At 47.9% G+C, this 18,605-nt stretch overlaps 1 protein-coding gene across 7 annotated transcripts in view; it reads right to left on the bottom strand.

Annotated features, from left to right (window-relative positions):
* The window catches only part of LOC124036610 (tight junction protein ZO-2-like), a 268,862-nt gene that overhangs the window by 20,146 nt on the left and 230,111 nt on the right, over window positions 1-18,605 (bottom strand). For all 7 annotated transcript variants that reach the window (XR_006838934.1, XM_046351412.1, XM_046351414.1 and 4 more), the window contains exons 11-14: window positions 17,354-17,504; window positions 16,903-17,011; window positions 9,521-9,740; window positions 5,820-6,004 (exon numbers count right to left, since the gene is read on the bottom strand). Coding sequence is in view for 6 of the 7 variants with exons in the window: in XM_046351412.1 (XP_046207368.1) it covers window positions 5,820-6,004; window positions 9,521-9,740; window positions 16,903-17,011; window positions 17,354-17,504 (665 nt within the window). In the remaining variant the exon portion in view is untranslated. The remainder of the gene's footprint in view (window positions 1-5,819; window positions 6,005-9,520; window positions 9,741-16,902; window positions 17,012-17,353; window positions 17,505-18,605) is intronic.

Genomic DNA, 18,605 nt, shown 5'->3' with positions numbered 1-18,605 from the left:
CAGAAGTGGAGACAAATTTGAATCCAATAACTATCGTGGGATATATGTCAACAGCCACCTTGGGAAAATCCTCTGCAATATCATTAATTGTCATTAACAGCAGACTTTAACATTTCCTCAGTGAAAACAATGTACTGAGCAAATGTCAAATTGGCTTTTTACCAAATTACTGTATGACAGACCACATATTCACCCTGCGCACCCTAATTGACAAGCAAACCAAAACAAAGGCAAAGTCTTCTCATGCTTTGTTGACCTCAAAAAAGCTTTTGACTGCTGTACAAATTGATGGAAATATATAACAATATAAAACCCATGTACAGAACAAACAAAAAACACATTTCTTCCCACAGGGCCGTGGGGTGAGACAGGGATGCCGCTTAAGCCCCACCCTCTTCAACATATATATCAACGAATTGATCAGGGCACTAGAACAGTCTGCAGCACCCGGCCTCAACCTACTAGAACCTGAAGTCAAATGTCTGTTTGCTGATGATCTGGTTGCTTCTGTCACTAACCAAGGAGGGCCTACAGCAGCACCTAGATGGTCTGCACAGATTCTGCCAGACCTGGGCCCTGACAGTAAATCTCAGTAAGACAATAATAATGATGTTCCAAAAAAGGTCCAGTTGCCAGGACCACAAATACAAATTATCTCTAAACACCGTTGCCCTAGAGCACACAAAAAACAATATATATCTCGGCCTAAACATCAGCGCCACAGGTAACTTCCACAAAGCTGTGAACAATCTGAGTGACAAGGCAAGAAGGGTATTCTATGCCATTAAAAGGAACATAAAATGCAACATACCAATTAGGATCTGGCAAAAAATACTTGAATCAGTTATAGAACCCATTGCCCTTTATGGTTGTGAGGTCTGGGGTCCGCTCACCAACCAAGACTTCACAAAATGGGACAAACACCAAATTGAGACTCTGCACGCAGAATTCTGCAAAATTTCCTCCGTGTACAACGTAGAACACCAAATAATGCATGCAGAGCAGAATTAGGCCGATACCCACTAATGATCAAAATCCATTGAAGAGCTGTTAAATTCTATACCACCTAAAAGGAAGTGATTCCCAAACCTCCAATAACAAAGCCATCACCTACAGAGAGATTAACCTTGAGAAGAGTCCCCTAAGCAAGTTGGTCCTGGGGCTCTGTTCACAAACACAAACACACCCCACAGAGCACCAGGACAGCAACACAATTAGACCCAACCAAATCATGAGAAAACAAAAAGATAATTACTTGACACATTGGAAAGAATTAACAAAAAAACAGAGCAAACTAGAATGCTATTTGGCCCTAAACAGAGAGTACACAGCGGCAGAATACCTGACCACTGTGACTGACCATATTATATATATATATATATAATATGACATTTGTAATGTATTTATTGTTTTGAAACTTCTGTATGTGTAATGTTTACTGTTAATTTTGATTGTTTATTGTTAATTTCTAAGTAAGAGATACATTTGACGATCGAATTCTCCCCCTACGCTCCTTCTAGGCAAGTCTGTTGTCCAGCTACCTGCTAATAGCAATAATGGCGCTGTACAACGTGACTGTGTGTGTTTGAAAGAGCATTTTTCAGTAAGCAACAATTTGTTTCCCTTCATTACATTACATTACATTTAAGTCATTTAGCAGACACTCTTATCCAGAGCGACTTACAAATTAGACAACTTTGTTCCAACATTTCTGTAATTCAGTGATATTTATTCCCAAAGTAATTTGAAAGAGTATTTATATAATTATTTTATTAACGAAAGCATAAAGATGCCATTATTAGTTACATTATTTTAGTTTGAACGTGCAGACTGGCACTAATAACAGCAGGAACGTTTCCCTAGTCAGCTCCATTATTAGTGCAATGCCCCTTAAAGTGTTGCTCTGTGCTACCCAGTGTGGCGGGGTGGTCCACCCCCTCCCCTTCCTCCTCCTCCCTTCCCCATGGGCTAACTCTGTCTTCTATGCGCGGCTTTGCGGCACATCCCGTACCCCCTGCCCTCGTGCCTTGAACCTTGCACGCTTTCAGTGGATACAGCTGGAGAACTGCAAGGAAATCCCATTGTGCCCCACTCAGGAGCCATGACCAATATGACCAATATATATTGTCCTGCTAATGACAGGGTTAATTAATAACCTCTTGGTGTTAGGGGGCAGTATTTTCATTTTTGAAAAAAAAAACGTTCCCGTTTTAAACAGGATATTTGTCAGGATAAAATGCTAGAATATGCATATAATTGACAGCTTTGAATAGAAAACACTCTAACGTTTCCAAAACTGAAAAGATATTGTCTGTGAGTACAACAGAACTGATGTTGCAGGCGAAAGCCTGGGAAAAATCCAATCCGGAAGTGCCCTAGGATTTGAAAGCGCTGCGTTCCAATGACTCCCTATTCAGCTGTGAATGTACCATCAACGAGCTTACGCTTTCTACGTATTCCCCAAGGTCTCTACAGCATTTTGACGTAGTTTTACGCATTTCTGTTGAAGAATAGCCGTAGGCGGCCACATTGCGTAAGTGGTCACATGGTGGCTCCGAGAGAGATTCCCGCGTAAAATACAGAGGTAGCCATTACTCCAATCGGTCCTAGTGAAAAACGAATTGTCCCGACGGATATATTATCGAATAGATATTAGAAAAACACCTTGAGAATGGATTCTAAACAACGTTTGCCATGTTTCTGTCGATATTATGGAGCTAATTTGGAATATTTTTCGCCGTTGTGGTGACCGCAATTTCCGGGCGATTTCTCAGCCAAACATGAAGAACAAACGGAGCTATTTCGCCTACAAAAATAATCTTTTGGGAAAAAAATGAACTTTGGCTGTCTACCTGGGAGTCTCGTGAGTGAAAAATTCTGAAGTTCATCAAAGGTAAACGATTTAATTTGATTGCTTTTCCGATTTCTGTGACAAGGTTGCCTACTGCTAGTAAGACATAATGCTATGATAAACTTACACAAATGCTTGTCTAGCGTTGGCTGTAAAGCATATTTTGAAAATCTGAGACGACAGGGTGATTAACAAAAGGCTAAGCTGTGTTCCAATATATTTCACTTGTGATTTTCATGAATAGGAATATTTTTTAGGAAGATTTATGTCCGTTGCATAATGCTAATTAGTGTCAGATGATGACAACGGTCCCGTCCACGGGATGGGGTGTCACTACAAGTTAATAATAGATCTGTGAGAATATCCAACGGGCTTTTATATCATTCTAAATTAATAATAATAATAATCACTTTGTTAAAAAAAAACAATATTTTGGAGATGATTTTGTTTTCAAATAATATATAATGAGAGAGAAAAATACCATTCTTGAACATGGGTCGAGACATTGTAAATAAAGCCAGTTTGTTATTTATAATTATTTATTTCTGTTTTTATAGGGAGAGAAACCAAAGATCTACAGTCATCTCATGGGTCTCCCAGTCGAGGACAGCACAGGTATTGAACCAGCATCTGTAGAAACACAGCCTGCCCTGCTATGAAGTGTCTTAGACCGTTGCGCCACTCAGGCGCTGTACAACGTGACGGGTCAGGAGTGGCCTACAGTAAGACCAAAATAATCCTAACAAAATAAAATAATAAAAACCTTAGTGTAACAACAGTTTTAGTAAGTAATACTGAAGTCGTGCACAATTATCAGTTTCTATTTCGGTTTGTGGCCCATTCATTGTCAGTTAGAGACACAGTAGGATCCAAAAGCATAATCTGTGCTCTAACTCCCCCTTGTGGTGGTCTGGAGCAATGAAGTGGTGACGCAGGGTACCGTACTAAACCACAAATTAAGTCCCACAGCATAATCACAAACTTTTAGTGGAGCAACCACTGTACAACCTCAAAACAATATGACTATTAGTGGGTCTATCATGCACAACGTTAGGGGTATAAAAGTGTGTGGCTAGAGGGGCCAACAGTGTCTGATAGGTGAAACAATACAGTTGTAGACCAGGCCCATTAAAGCTATGTCTCAGTCCAGTCTCAGTCATGTCTCAGTCCAGTCTCAGTCATGTCTCAGTCCAGTCTCAGTCATGTCTCAGTCCAGTCTCAGTCATGTCTCAGTCCAGTCTCAGTCATGTCTCAGTCCAGTCTCAGTCATGTCTCAGTCCAGTCTCAGTCCAGTCTCAGTCCAGTCCAGTCTCAGTCCAGTCTCAGTCCAGTCTCAGTCCAGTCTCAGTCCAGTCTCAGTCCAGTCTCAGTCCAGTCAGCCATAGAACACCATTGTTTCTGTTTTGTCTGCTTGACTGAAACAACAGCAGAGAAAGAGCAACTGCTTTAATACATCCCTGTCCTTCGTTTCATAGATACACTCCTCCTCTTCCTCCTGTTCTACTCTTCTGTCCAGTTATCTCCTTCTAATGTCACTTTCCATTCTTCTGTAACCTTGTCTTTCTCCTCTTTGGCATTCCCTTCCTCTCTCCTTTCCATCTCCTCCTGTCGTCTCTCTCTTTTCGTCAACTTTCTCTCGCCATCTTCCTTTTCCCCCTTCCTGTATCCTCTCCAGAACGGCGTAGCTCCTGTCTGACCCATTGATATTCCCTCTCTGAGGACCATTCTCCCCTCAGCTCAATTCCCCCCTCCCCCTCCCCCACCCCCCTCACCCTCCAACCTACTCGTTCTCCCCTGTGGTGTGTATTTCCTGTGTTTAGCGTGACAACCATCTTTCTCTCACTGTACCCTCCCACCCCCCCCCTTCCTGTGTGTGTGTTGTTTCCTGTCTGTTTCCCAATGCAGGCCTGCCTTTCAACTTCCCCCTCTCCTCTCCTTAATGATATACTTCTCCTCAACTTTCCCCTCAATGATATACTTCTCCTCAACTTCCCCCTCAATGATATAATTCTCCTCAATTTCCCCTTCAATTATATAATTCTCCTCAACTTCCCCCTCTCCTCAATTATATAATTCTCCTCAACTTCCCCCTCTCCTCAATTATATACTTCTCCTCAACTTCCCCCTCAATGATATAATTCTCCTCAACTGCCCCCTCTCGTCTCATCAATTATAAACTTCTCCTCAACTTTCCCCTCTCCTCACCTTAATGATATACTTCTCCTCAACTTCCCCCTTAATGATATACTTCTCCTCAACTTCCCCCTCTCCTCTCCTCAATGATATACTTCTCCTCAACTTCCCCTCTCCTCAATGATATACTTCTCCTCAACTTCCCCTCAATGATATACTTCTCCTCAACTTCCCCCTCTCCTCTCCTTAATGATATACTTACCCTCAACTTTCCCTACACCTCTCTCGCTCTTTTCCCTCTCTTCTCTCCTCTTCTCCCTCTCTTCTATCCTCCCTGTGTCTTCTCCCTCCCTCTCATCTCCCTCTCCTCTCTTCTCCCTCCCTCTCATCTCCCTCTCCTCTCTTCTCCCTCTCTTCTCCCTCCCTCTCATCTCCCTCCCTTCTCCCTCTCCTCTCTTCTCCCTCTCTTCTCCCTCTCCTCTCTTCTCCCTCCCTTCTCCCTCTCCTCTCTTCTCCCTCTCTTCTCCCTCCCTCTCATCTCCCTCCCTTCTCCCTCTCCTCTCCATTCCCTTCTCCTCTCTCCCACCTCCCCCTCTCTTCTCCCATCTCCTATCCTCTACCTTCTCCTCTCCCCTCTCTTCTCCCCTCCCCTCCCCTCTCTCCTCGCTTCTCCCCTCCCCTCTCTTCTCTCCCTCTCTCCTCTCCCCTCTCAACTCTTATTTCTTATGTAGTTTCCCTAGAATGTCAGAACAACCCTCTCATCTCCTCTCCTATCCTCTCCTCTCCCCTCTCAACTCTTATATCTTGTGTAGTTTCCCTAGAATGTCAGACCAACCCTCTCGGAGCACGACTCTCTCGTACGCGGGGAAGCGTGTGGCGACGGGCGTAGCGCTGACGTCCTCTCTGCTCTTCCTCAGCTCCTTTCTCTTGGCTGCCCTTTGACCCCTCAGACGCCAGAAGTCAGCCCGGTCCGTCCCAGCGGCCTTATGGGAGTTCTGGACGCTCGCCATCTGGTCAGCCCTGGGAGGGAGGGAGGGAGGGAGGGAGGGAGGGAGGGAGAGGGAGGGGGAGAGAGAGAGAGAGATCAACAGAGTATGACCATATATATTAGAGACACATATTTCCCTCAGATTACACAGATCCACAAAGAAATTGATAACAAATCCAATTTTGATAAACTCCCATCTCTACTAGGTGAAATTCCACAGTGTACTATCACAGCAGCAAGATTTGTGACCTGTTGCCTCAAGAAAAGGGCAACCAGTGAAGAACAAACACCATATTTATCTTTTTTATTTTCTCATTTTTACTTTAACTATTTGCATCATTACAACACTGTATATAGACATATGACATTTGAAATGTCTATTATTTTTATTGTTTATTTCACTTTTGTTTATTATCCATTTGAGTTGCTTTGGCAATATATACATATGGTTCCCATACCAAAAAAGCCCCTTGAATTGAACTGAGAGAGATAGGGCATGAAAGAGACAGGGGAGAGTGTTTGAGACACTTGGTGAGACGGGGCAGAACAGAACAGAAAGTGATGAGAGATGAGGAGTGGTCAAGAGAAAGAAATTGTGAGGGAAGAGGGGGATGAGGAGACAGGATGATGAGAGGGAGAGAAGGAGGGAAGAGAGGAATGAGGAGACAGGATGGTGAGAGGGAGAGAAGGAGGGAAGAGGGGGGTGAGGAGACAGGATGGTGAGAGGGAGAGAAGGAGGGAAGAGGGGGTGAGGAGACAGGATGATGAGAGTGAGAGAAGGAGGGGATGAGGAGACAGGATGGTGAGAGGGAGAGAAGGAGGGGATGAGGGACAGGATGGTGAGAGGGAGAGAAGGAGGGAAGAGGGGGGTGAGGAGACAGGATGATGAGAGTGAGAGAAGGAGGGGATGAGGAGACAGGATGGTGAGAGGGAGAGAAGGAGGGGATGAGGGACAGGATGGTGAGAGGGAGAGAAGGAGGGAAGAGGGGGATGAGGAGACAGGATGGTGAGAGGGAGAGAAGGAGGGGATGAGGAGACAGGATGGTGAGAGGGAGAGAAGGAGGGGATGAGGAGACAGGATGGTGAGAGGGAGAGAAGGAGGGAAGAGGGGGATGAGGAGACAGGATGGTGAGAGGGAGAGAAGGAGGGAAGAGGGGGATGAGGAGACAGGATGGTGAGAGGGAGAGAAGGAGGGGATGAGGAGACAGGATGGTGAGAGGGAGGGAAGAGGGGGATGAGGAGACAGGATGGTGAGAGGGAGAGAAGGAGGGAAGAGGGGGATGAGGAGACAGGATGGTGAGAGGGAGAGAAGGAGGGGATGAGGAGACAGGATGGTGAGAGGGAGAGAAGGAGGGAAGAGGGGGATGAGGAGACAGGATGGTGAGAGGGAGAGAAGGAGGGAAGAGGGGGATGAGGAGACAGGATGGTGAGAGGGAGAGAAGGAGGGGATGAGGAGACAGGATGATGAGAGGGAGAGAAGGAGGGAAGAGGGGGATGAGGAGACAGGATGGTAAGAGGGAGAGAAGGAGGGGATGAGGAGACAGGATGGTAAGAGGGAGAGAAGGAGGGGATGAGGAGACAGGATGGTGAGAGGGAGAGAAGGAGGGGATGTGGAGACAGGATGATGAGAGGGAGAGAAGGAGGGGATGAGGAGACAGGATGGTGAGAGGGAGAGAAGGAGGGGATGAGGAGACAGGATGGTGAGAGGGAGAGAAGGAGGGGATGAGGAGACAGGATGGTAAGAGGGAGAGAAGGAGGGGATGAGGAGACAGGATGGTGAGAGGGAGAGAAGGAGGGATGAGGAGACAGGATGGTGAGAGGGAGAGAAGGAGGGATGAGGAGACAGGATGGTAAGAGGGAGAGAAGGAGGGGATGAGGAGACAGGATGGTAAGAGGGAGAGAAGGAGGGATGAGGAGACAGGATGGTGAGATGAAGAGAAGGAGGGAAGAGGGGGATGAGGAGACAGGATGGTAAGAGGGAGAGAATGAGGGGATGAGGAGACAGGATGGTGAGAGGGAGAGAAGGAGGGGATGAGGAGACAGGATGGTGAGAGGGAGAGAAGGAGGGAAGAGGGGGATGAGGAGACAGGATGATGAGAGGGAGAGAAGGAGGGAAGAGGGGGTGAGGAGACAGGATGATGAGAGGGAGAGAAGGAGGGAAGAGGGGGATGAGGAGACAGGATGGTGAGAGGGAGAGAAGGAGGGGATGAGGGACAGGATGGTGAGAGGGAGGGAAGAGGGGGATGAGGAGACAGGATGATGAGAGGGAGAGAAGGAGGGAAGAGGGGGGTGAGGAGACAGGATGATGAGAGGGAGAGAAGGAGGGAAGAGGGGGGTGAGGAGACAGGATGATGAGAGGGAGAGAAGGAGGGAAGAGGGGGGTGAGGAGACAGGATGATGAGAGGGAGAGAAGGAGGGAAGAGGGGGGTGAGGAGACAGGATGATGAGAGGGAGAGAAGGAGGGATGAGGAGACAGGATGGTGAGAGGGAGAGAAGGAGGGAAGAGGGGGATGAGGACACCTGTCCCCTGTTCCCACTGATTGTATGTGTATATCTGCGCCCTTCTGTTCACCTGTGATGCTGTTGATTATTGTTACAAGGTCCGTTGGTACCGTGAGGACCTGTGCTGTGTGTTTTGGGCTTTCATGCCCTTGTGGATTGCGCAGATGATTACGGGTTTCGTCCCGTGTGATAATCATGGCAGGCTTGTGTTATTTATTCGAGGTACTCCTCACTCTTTTGTTGGGGGTTCTACCCTATGTTTTGTTATGTGTTTGTTTGGGGGTTCTACCCTATGTTTTGTTATGTGTTTGTTTGGGGGTTCTACCCTATGTTTTGTTATGTGTTTGTTTGGGGGTTCTACCCTATGTTTTGTTATGTGTTTGTTTGGGGGTTCTACCCTATGTTTTGTTATGTGTTTGTTTGGGGGTTCTACCCTATGTTTTGTTATGTGTTTGTTTGGGGGTTCTACCCTATGTTTTGTTATGTGTTTGTTTGGGGGTTCTACCCTGTGTTTTGTTATGTGTTTGTTTGGGGTTACTACTCTGTGTTTTGTTATGTGTTTGTTTGGTCTTCGTCCCCTTGCCTTTACGCCGTAATTGAGGTACAGTTAAAAACAACGATTACGCATTCCTGCGTCTGTCTCCCGAATCTCTTCATACCAACGTGACAGCGAGAGATGGTACTGATGTGACTGAACACTCCCCTAACAGTCAACTGATGGCCAGGGAATCTTATCTGTCCTCGAAAAGTTACTATAGCAGGGCCAAATCCTGTCTTCAGAAACTCTCATTTAGTTTCCTTCCAGTTCATTATGGATGATGCCTTAGGGATGATTACCTGTCCATTATGGATGATGCCTTAGGGATGATTACCTGTTCATTATGGATGATGCCTTAGGGATGATTACCTGTCATTATGGATGATGCCTTAGGGATGATTACCTGTCCATTATGGATGATGCCTTAGGGATGATTACCTGTCCATTATGGATGATGCCTTAGGGGTGATTACCTGTTCATTATGGATGATGCCTTAGGGATGATTACCTGCTCTTGTTGGGGATGATGCCCTTCTCTAGCAGCTGTTTGTCCTTGCCGGTGCGGATGGCCAGCCAGTTGCCCAGCTTGCCGTCGTAGAGGGTGTCCACCACCTTAAAGATCTCCCCTCTGGAGAAAGCCAGGCTCTGGGGGGCCTCCCGCTCATACTCAAAATGAGTCCTGATAAAGAAGGAGTCTCCACGACCGGACGCCAGGATGTCATTGTAGACTGGAGAAAGGGAGGGGGGGTGAGGAAAAGAGAAAGTGAGAGAGAGAGAGAGAGAGAGAGAGTGGGGAGGGAGGGCGGAGAAAAGAGAAAGTGAGAGAGAGAGAGAGAGAGAGAGAGAGAGAGAGAGAGAGAGAGAGAGAGAGAGAGAGAGAGAGAGAGAGAGAGAGAGAGAGAGAGAGAGAGAGAGAGAGTGGGGAGGGAGGGCGGAGAAAAGAGAAAGAGAGATCAGGCTTCACTCCCTGATTCCCTCCCTGCTCATACTACTAACTGTAGACCAGTGGCAGAGGAGGCTGCTGAGGGGAGAAGGGCTTGTAATATTGTCTGGAATGGTGTCCATGGAATGTTTGATATACTACTCTATTTATTCCATTCTAACCATTACCATTCAGTCCCCATGCTCTACAGATCACACTGGTAGACCTGTACCCCAGAGGCACCATCTCACACCGTGGAGAGATAAGGATGAGGAGAGAGAGAGAGGGAGGAGAGAGAGAGAGAGAGAGAGAGAGAGAGAGAGAGAGAGAGAGAGAGTGGGGAGAGAGAGAGAGAGAGAGAGAGAGAGAGAGAGAGAGAGAGAGAGAGAGAGAGAGAGAGAGAGAGAGAGAGAGAGAGAGAGAGAGAGAGAGAGGGAGAGAGAGAGAGAGAGAGGGAGAGAGAGAGAAAGAGAGAGAGAGAAAGAGAGAGAGAGAGAGAGAGAGAGAGAGAGAGAGAGAGAGAGAGAGAGAGAGAGAGAGAGAGAGACAGACAGAGAGAGAGCGAGAGAGAGAGAAAGAGAGAGAGAGAGAGAGAGAGAGAGACGCACAGCACACTGACACAGCTATTACAGACACACAGCACACCGACACAGCTATTACAGACACACAGCACACCAACACAGCTACTACAGACACACAGCACACCGACACAGCTACTACAGACACACAGCACACCGACACAGCTACTACAGACACACAGCACACCGACACAGCTACTACAGACACACAGCACACCGACACAGCTACTACAGACACACAGCACACCGACACAGCTACTACAGACACACAGCACACCGACACAGCTACTACAGACACACAGCACACCGACACAGCTACTACAGACACACAGCACACTGACACAGTTATTACAGACACACAGCACACCAACACAGTTATTACAGACACACAGCACACCGACACAGCTACTACAGACACACAGCACACCGACACAGCTACTACAGACACACAGCAGGCTGACACAGTTATTACAGACACACAGCACACTGAAACAGTTATTACAGACACACAGCACACTGACACAGTTATTACAGACACACAGCACACTGAAACAGTTATTACAGATGCATTAGATTCCTTGACTACATACATGAACACTAGCACACATATACAGACAGTCTACAAGTTATATGTCACAATTCAGGGCAAAGGGTTTATGAGGCAATGTTCTCATTCAGTGAACATATATCCTACATAAAGCACCGATTCAAACTATAGAACGCTCTAGAACACTGACATGCCCTGTAAAGACTCTAGAACGCTGCTGTGTAAGACTCTAGAACACCAACATGCCCTGTAAGACTCTAGAACGCTGCTGTGTAAGACTCTAGAACACCAACATGCCATGTAAGACTCTAGATGTCATGTTTTGTCATTTATTATCTTGTCTTGTCCCTGTGCTTCCCATTCTATTCGTTTCCCTCTGCTGGTCTTATTAGGTTCTTTCCCTTTTTCTATCCCTCTCTCTCCCCCTCCCTCTCTCACTCTCTCGCTCTCTCTTCTCTCTATCGTTCCGTTCCTGCTCCCAGCTGTTCCTATTCCCCTAATCAATCATTTAGTCTTCCCACACCTGTTCCCGATCCTTTCCCCTGATTAGAGTCCCTATTTCTTCCTTTGTGTTCCGTTCCTGTCCTGTCGGTTCCTTGTCTAGAATTCACCGTGCTGTGTTTGGGTATCGCCCTGTCGTGTCGTGTTTTCATCAGATGCTGCGTGGTGAGCAGGTGTCTGAGTCTGTCTGGTTCAAGTGCCTTCCCGAGGCAACCTGCTGTTCACCTGCTGTTCAAGATCGAGTCTCCAGTTTGTCCTCGTCATTTCGAGTGAAAGTTGTGTTTTTTGTTTGTATTTACTTTACTGGATTAAAGACTCTGTTTTCGCCAAGTCGCTTTTGGGTCCTCTTTCACCTGCATGACAGAAGGAACCGACCAAGGAATGGACCCAGCGACTTCAGACGCTGTTACACTGCCGTCGAGATCCAAGGAGCCATGCTCGGCAGACACGAGCAGGAATTGTCTGCTGCTCGCCATGCCGTGGAGAACCTGGCCGCTCAGGTTTCCGACCTCTCTGGACAGTTCCAGAGTCTACGTCTCGTGCCACCTGTTACTTCCTGGCCTGCCGAGCCTCCAGAACCTAGGGTTAATAACCCACCTTGCTACTCCGGGCAGCCCACTGAGTGCCGCTCCTTTCTCACGCAGTGTGAGATTGTGTTCTCTCTCCAACCCAACACATACTCTAGAGAGAGAGCTCGGGTTGCTTACGTCATTTCACTCCTTACTGGCCGGGCTCGAGAATGGGGCACAGCTATCTGGGAGGCAAGGGCTGATTGCTCTAACAAGTTCCAGAACTTTAAAGAGGAGATGATTCGGGTTTTTGACCGTTCAGTTTTTGGTAGGGAGGCTTCTAGGGCCCTGGCTTCCTTATGCCAAGGTGAACGGTCCATAACGGATTATTCTATTGAGTTTCGCACTCTTGCTGCCTCTAGTGAGTGGAACGAGCCGGCGCTGCTCGCTCGTTTTCTGGAGGGACTCCACGCAGTGGTTAAGGATGAGATTCTCTCCCGGGAGGTTCCTTCAGATGTGGACTCTTTGATTGCTCTCGCCATCCGCATAGAACGACGGGTAGATCTTCGTCACCGGGCTCGTGGAAGAGAGCTCGCATCAACGGTGTTTCCCTGCTCCGCATCGCAACCATCTCCCTCCTCTGGCTCAGAGTCTGAGCCCATGCAGCTGGGAGGGATTCGCATCTCGACTAAGGAGAGGGAACGGAGGATCACCAACCGCCTGTGCCTCTATTGGGATTTGCTGGACATTTTGTTAATTCATGTCCAGTAAAGCCAGAGCTCATCTGTAAGCGGAGGGCTACAGGTGAGCGCAACTACTCAAGTCTCTCCATCAAGATCCTGTACTACTTTGTCGGTCCATCTACGCTGGACCGGTTCGGTGCTACATGTAGTGCCTTGATAGACTCTGGGGCTGAGGGTTGTTTCATGGACGAAGCATGGGTTCGGAAACATGACATTCCTTTCAGAGAGTTAGAGAAGCCTACGCCCATGTTCGCCTTAGATGGTAGTCATCTTCCCAGTATCAGATTTGAGACACTACCTTTAACCTCACAGTATCTGGTAACCACAGTGAGACTATTTCTTTTTTGATTTTTCGTTCACCGTTTACACCTGTTGTTTTGGGTCATCCCTGGCTAGTATGTCATAATCCTTCTATTAATTGGTCTAGTAATTCTATCCTATCCTGGAACGTTTCTTGTCATGTGAAGTGTTTAATGTCTGCCATCCCTCCCGTTTCTTCTGTCCCTACTTCTCAGGAGGAACCTGGCGATTTGACAGGAGTGCCGGAGGAATATCATGATCTGCGCACGGTCTTCAGTCGGTCCCGAGCCAACTCCCTTCCTCCTCACCGGTCGTATGATTGTAGTATTGATCTCCTTCCGGGGACCACTCCTCCTCGGGGTAGACTATACTCTCTGTCGGCTCCCGAACGTAAGGCTCTCGAGGATTATTTGTCTGTGTCTCTTGACGCCGGTACCATAGTGCCTTCTTCCTCTCCGGCCGGGGCGGGGTTCTTTTTTGTTAAGAAGAAGGACGGTACTCTGCGCCCTGCGTGGATTATCGAGGGCTGAATGACATAACGGTTAAGAATCGTTATCCGCTTCCCCTTATGTCATCAGCCTTCGAGATTCTGCAGGGAGCCAGGTGCTTTACTGTTGGACCTTCGTAACGCTTACCATCTCGTGCGCATCAGAGAGGGGGACGAGTGGAAAATGGCGTTTAACACTCCGTTAGGGCATTTTGAGTACCGGGTTCTGCCGTTTGGTCTCGCCAATGCGCCAGCTGTTTTTCAGGCATTAGTTAATGATGTTCTGAGAGACATGCTGAACATCTTTGTTTTTGTCTATCTTGACGATATCCTGATTTTTTCTCCGTCACTCGAGATTCATGTTCAGCACGTTCGACGTGTTCTACAGCGCCTTTTAGAGAATTGTCTCTACGTAAAGTCTGAGAAGTGCTCTTTTCATGTCTCCTCCGTTACTTTTCTCGGTTCCGTTATTTCCGCTGAAGGCATTCAGATGGATTCCGCTAAGGTCCAAGCTGTCAGTGATTGGCCCGTTCCAAGGTCACGTGTCGAGTTGCAGCGCTTTTTAGGTTTCGCTAATTTCTATCGGCGTTTCATTCGTAATTTCGGTCAAGTTGCTGCCCCTCTCACAGCTCTTACTTCTGTCAAGACGTGTTTTAAGTGGTCCGGTTCCGCCCAGGGAGCTTTTGATCTTCTAAAAGAACGTTTTACGTCCGCTCCTATCCTCGTTACTCCTGACGTCACTAGACAATTCATTGTCGAGGTTGACGCTTCAGAGGTAGGCGTGGGAGCCATTCTATCCCAGCGCTTCCAGTCTGACGATAAGGTTCATCCTTGCGCTTATTTTTCTCATCGCCTGTCGCCATCTGAGCGCAACTATGATGTGGGTAACCGTGAACTGCTCGCCATCCGCTTAGCCCTAGGCGAATGGCGACAGTGGTTGGAGGGGGCGACCGTTCCTTTTGTCGTTTGGACAGACCATAAGAACCTTGAGTACATCCGTTCTGCCAAACGACTTAATGCCCGTCAAGCTCGTTGGGCGTTGTTTTTCGCTCGTTTCGAGTTTGTGATTTCTTACCGTCCGGGTAGCAAGAACACCAAGCCTGATGCCTTATCCCGTCTGTTTAGTTCTTCTGTGGCTTCTACTGATCCCGAGGGGATTCTTCCTTATGGGCGTGTTGTCGGGTTAACAGTCTGGGAATTGAAAGACAGGTTAAGCAAGCACTCACGCACACTGCGTCACCGCGCTTGTCCTAGTAACCTCCTTTTCGTTCCTGTTTCCACTCGTCTGGCTGTTCTTCAGTGGGCTCACTCTGCCAAGTTAGCTGGTCATCCCGGTGTTCGAGGCACTCTTGCGTCTATTCGCCAGCGCTTTTGGTGGCCGACTCAGGAGCGTGACACGCGCCGTTTCGTGGCTGCTTGTTCGGACTGCGCGCAGACTAAGTCGGGTAACTCTCCTCCTGCCGGTCGTCTCAGACCGCTCCCCATTCCTTCTCGACCATGGTCTCACATCGCCCTAGACTTCATTACCGGTCTGCCTTTGTCTGCGGGGAAGACTGTGATTCTTACGGTTGTCGATAGGTTCTCTAAGGCGGCACATTTCATTCCCCTCGCTAAACTTCCTTCCGCTAAGGAGACGGCACAAATCATTATCGAGAATGTATTCAGAATTCATGGCCTCCCGTTAGACGCCGTTTCAGACAGAGGCCCGCAATTCACGTCACAGTTTTGGAGGGAGTTCTGTCGTTTGATTGGTGCGTCCGTCAGTCTCTCTTCCGGGTTTCATCCCCAGTCTAACGGTCAAGCAGAGAGGGCCAATCAGACGATTGGTCGCATACTACGCAGCCTTTCTTTCAGAAACCCTGCGTCTTGGGCAGAACAGCTCCCCTGGGCAGAATACGCTCACAATTCGCTTCCTTCGTCTGCTACCGGGTTATCTCCGTTTCAGAGTAGTCTGGGTTACCAGCCTCCTCTGTTCTCATCCCAGCTTGCCGAGTCCAGCGTTCCCTCCGCTCAGCGTTTGTCCAACGTTGTGAGCGCACCTGGAGGAGGGTGAGGTCTGCACTTTGCCGTTACAGGGCACAGACTGTGAGAGCCGCCAATAAACGCAGGATTAAGAGTCCAAGGTATTGTTGCGGCCAGAGAGTGTGGCTTTCCACTCGCAACCTTCCTCTTACGACAGCTTCTCGTAAGTTGACTCCGCGGTTCATTGGTCCGTTCCGTGTCTCCCAGGTCGTCAATCCTGTCGCTGTGCGACTGCTTCTTCCGCGACATCTTCGTCGCGTCCATCCTGTCTTCCATGTCTCCTGTGTTAAGCCCTTTCTTCGCACCCCCGTTCGTCTTCCCTCCCCCTCCCGTCCTTGTCGAGAGCGCACCTATTTACAAGGTACATAAGATCATGGACATGCGTTCTCGGGACGGGGTCACCAATACTTAGTGGATTGGGAGGGTTACGGTCCTGAGGAGAGGAGTTGGGTTCCGTCTCGGGACGTGCTGGACCGTTCACTCATTGATGATTTCCTCCGTTGCCGCCAGGATTCCTCCTCGAGTGCGCCAGGAGGCGCTCGGTGAGTGGGGGGTACTGTCATGTTTTGTCATTTATTATCTTGTCTTGTCCCTGTGCTTCCCATTCTATTCGTTTCCCTCTGCTGGTCTTATTAGGTTCTTTCCCTTTTTCTATCCCTCTCTCTCCCCTCCCTCTCTCACTCTCTCGCTCTCTCTTCTCTCTATCGTTCCGTTCCTGCTCCCAGCTGTTCCTATTCCCCTAATCAATCATTTAGTCTTCCCACACCTGTTCCCGATCCTTTCCCCTGATTAGAGTCCCTATTTCTTCCTTTGTGTTCCGTTCCTGTCCTGTCGGTTCCTTGTCTAGAATTCACCGTGCTGTGTTTGTGTATCGCCCTGTCGTGTCGTGTTTTCCTCAGATGCTGCGTGGTGAGCAGGTGTCTGAGTCTGTCTGGTTCAAGTGCCTTCCCGAGGCAACCTGCTGTTCACCTGCTGTTCAAGATCGAGTCTCCAGTTTGTCCTCGTCATTTCGAGTGAAAGTTGTGTTTTTTGTTTGTATTTACTTTACTGGATTAAAGACTCTGTTTTCGCCAAGTCGCTTTTGGGTCCTCTTTCACCTGCATGACACTAGAACACTGACATGCCCTGTAAGACTCTAGAACACTGCTGTGTAAGACTCTAGAACACTGACATGCCCTGTAAGACTCTAGAATGCTGCTGTGTAAGACTCTAGAACACCAACATGCCCTGTAAGACTCTAGAACACTGTGAAACAGAATGTTGAAGTGTGTAAAGCCTCACCATCAGGTTTACTCTGGGCCAGTATGGTGACGTCCTCTCCTTTAGGAATCTCCAGCAGACAGAGAACAGCCTCCTCTCTCACGATGCCTCGGAACTCTACCTTATTCACCTGCACACACACACACACACACACACACACACACACACACACACACACACACACACACACACACACACACACACACACACACACACACACACACACACACACACACACACACACACACACACACACACACACACACACACACACACACACACACACACAGGGAAACGAAGGGTTGTTTTACTGACTAGATTCCACAACATACGTCTAGATTCAACACAACAGATCTTTCAGAAAGTTTGTGTTCACTTTCACAGATGTTTGCTTTGCTTTTGGTTTTACAAGTTTTGTGTTGAATTCAGACGGTCAAGGTCGTTCACAGTGCCAAAGGTCAAAGGTCGTTACCTTTATGATCTGGTCTCCAATGCGTAGGCCCTCCTCCTCGGCAGGACTGCCCTCCTGGATGCCAGCGATGAAGATGCCCACATCGTTGCCCCCCGCCAGCCTCAGACCCACACTGTCCCCCTTCTGGAAACTCACCATCACCGTGTTAGCCCTGAATGGATGGCAATATTACAAGTGGTTCCTGCAGGATCAACTCAGTAGGTGAGATACACACATAAACACACTGCAACAAACACTCAAACTGGACAGTTTTTATCTCTGTCTCTTCATTCAAAGTCTTAATCATGGACACTCTTACTGACAGTTGTGGCTGCTTTACGTGATGTATTGTTGTCTTTACCTTCTTGCGCTTTGTGCTGTTGTCTGTGCACAATAATGTTTGTATCATGTTCTGTGCTGCTACCATGTGGTGTTGCTACCATGCTGTGTTGTCATGTGTTGTTGCTACCCTGCTGTGTTGTCATGTGTTGTTGCTACCATGTTGTGTTGTCATGTGTTGTTGCTACCATGCTGTGTTTTCATGTGTTGTTTCTACCATGTTGTGTTGTCATGTGTTGCTACCATGCTTTGTTGTCATGTGTTGCTGCCATGCTGTGTTGTCATGTGTTGCTGCCATGTTGTGTTGTCATGTGTTGCTGCCATGTTGTGTTGTCGTGTGTTGCTGCCATGCTGTGTTGTCATGTGTTGCTACATTTACATTACATTACATTTAAGTCATTTAGCAGACGCTCTTATCCAGAGCGACTACCATGATGTGTTGCTGCCATGCTGTGTTGTAATGTGTTGCTACCATGATGTGTTGCTACCATGCTGTGTTGTCATGTGTTGCTGCCATGCTGTGTTGTCATGTGTTGCTACATTTACATTACATTACATTTAAGTCATTTAGCAGACGCTCTTATCCAGAGCGACTACCATGATGTGTTGCTGCCATGCTGTGCTGTCATGTGTTGCTACCATGATGTGTTGCTGCCATGCTGTGCTGTCATGTGTTGCTACCATGATGTGTTGTCATGTGTTGCTACCATGCTGGGTTGTCATGTGTTGATACCATGCTGGGTTGTCATGTGTTGCTACCATGCTGGGTTGTCATGTGTTGCTGCCATGCTGGGTTGTCATGTGTTGCTACCATGATATGTTGTCATGTGTTGCTACCATGATGTGTTGTCATGTGTTGCTACCATGATATGTTATCATGTGTTGCTGCCATGTTGTGTTATCATGTGTTGCTACCATGCTGTGTTGTCATGTG

Source organism: Oncorhynchus gorbuscha, linkage group LG05 (assembly GCF_021184085.1).
Source record: "Oncorhynchus gorbuscha isolate QuinsamMale2020 ecotype Even-year linkage group LG05, OgorEven_v1.0, whole genome shotgun sequence".
Lineage (NCBI taxonomy): Eukaryota > Metazoa > Chordata > Actinopteri > Salmoniformes > Salmonidae > Oncorhynchus > Oncorhynchus gorbuscha.
This window is presented reverse-complemented; position numbering and strand designations above follow the sequence as displayed.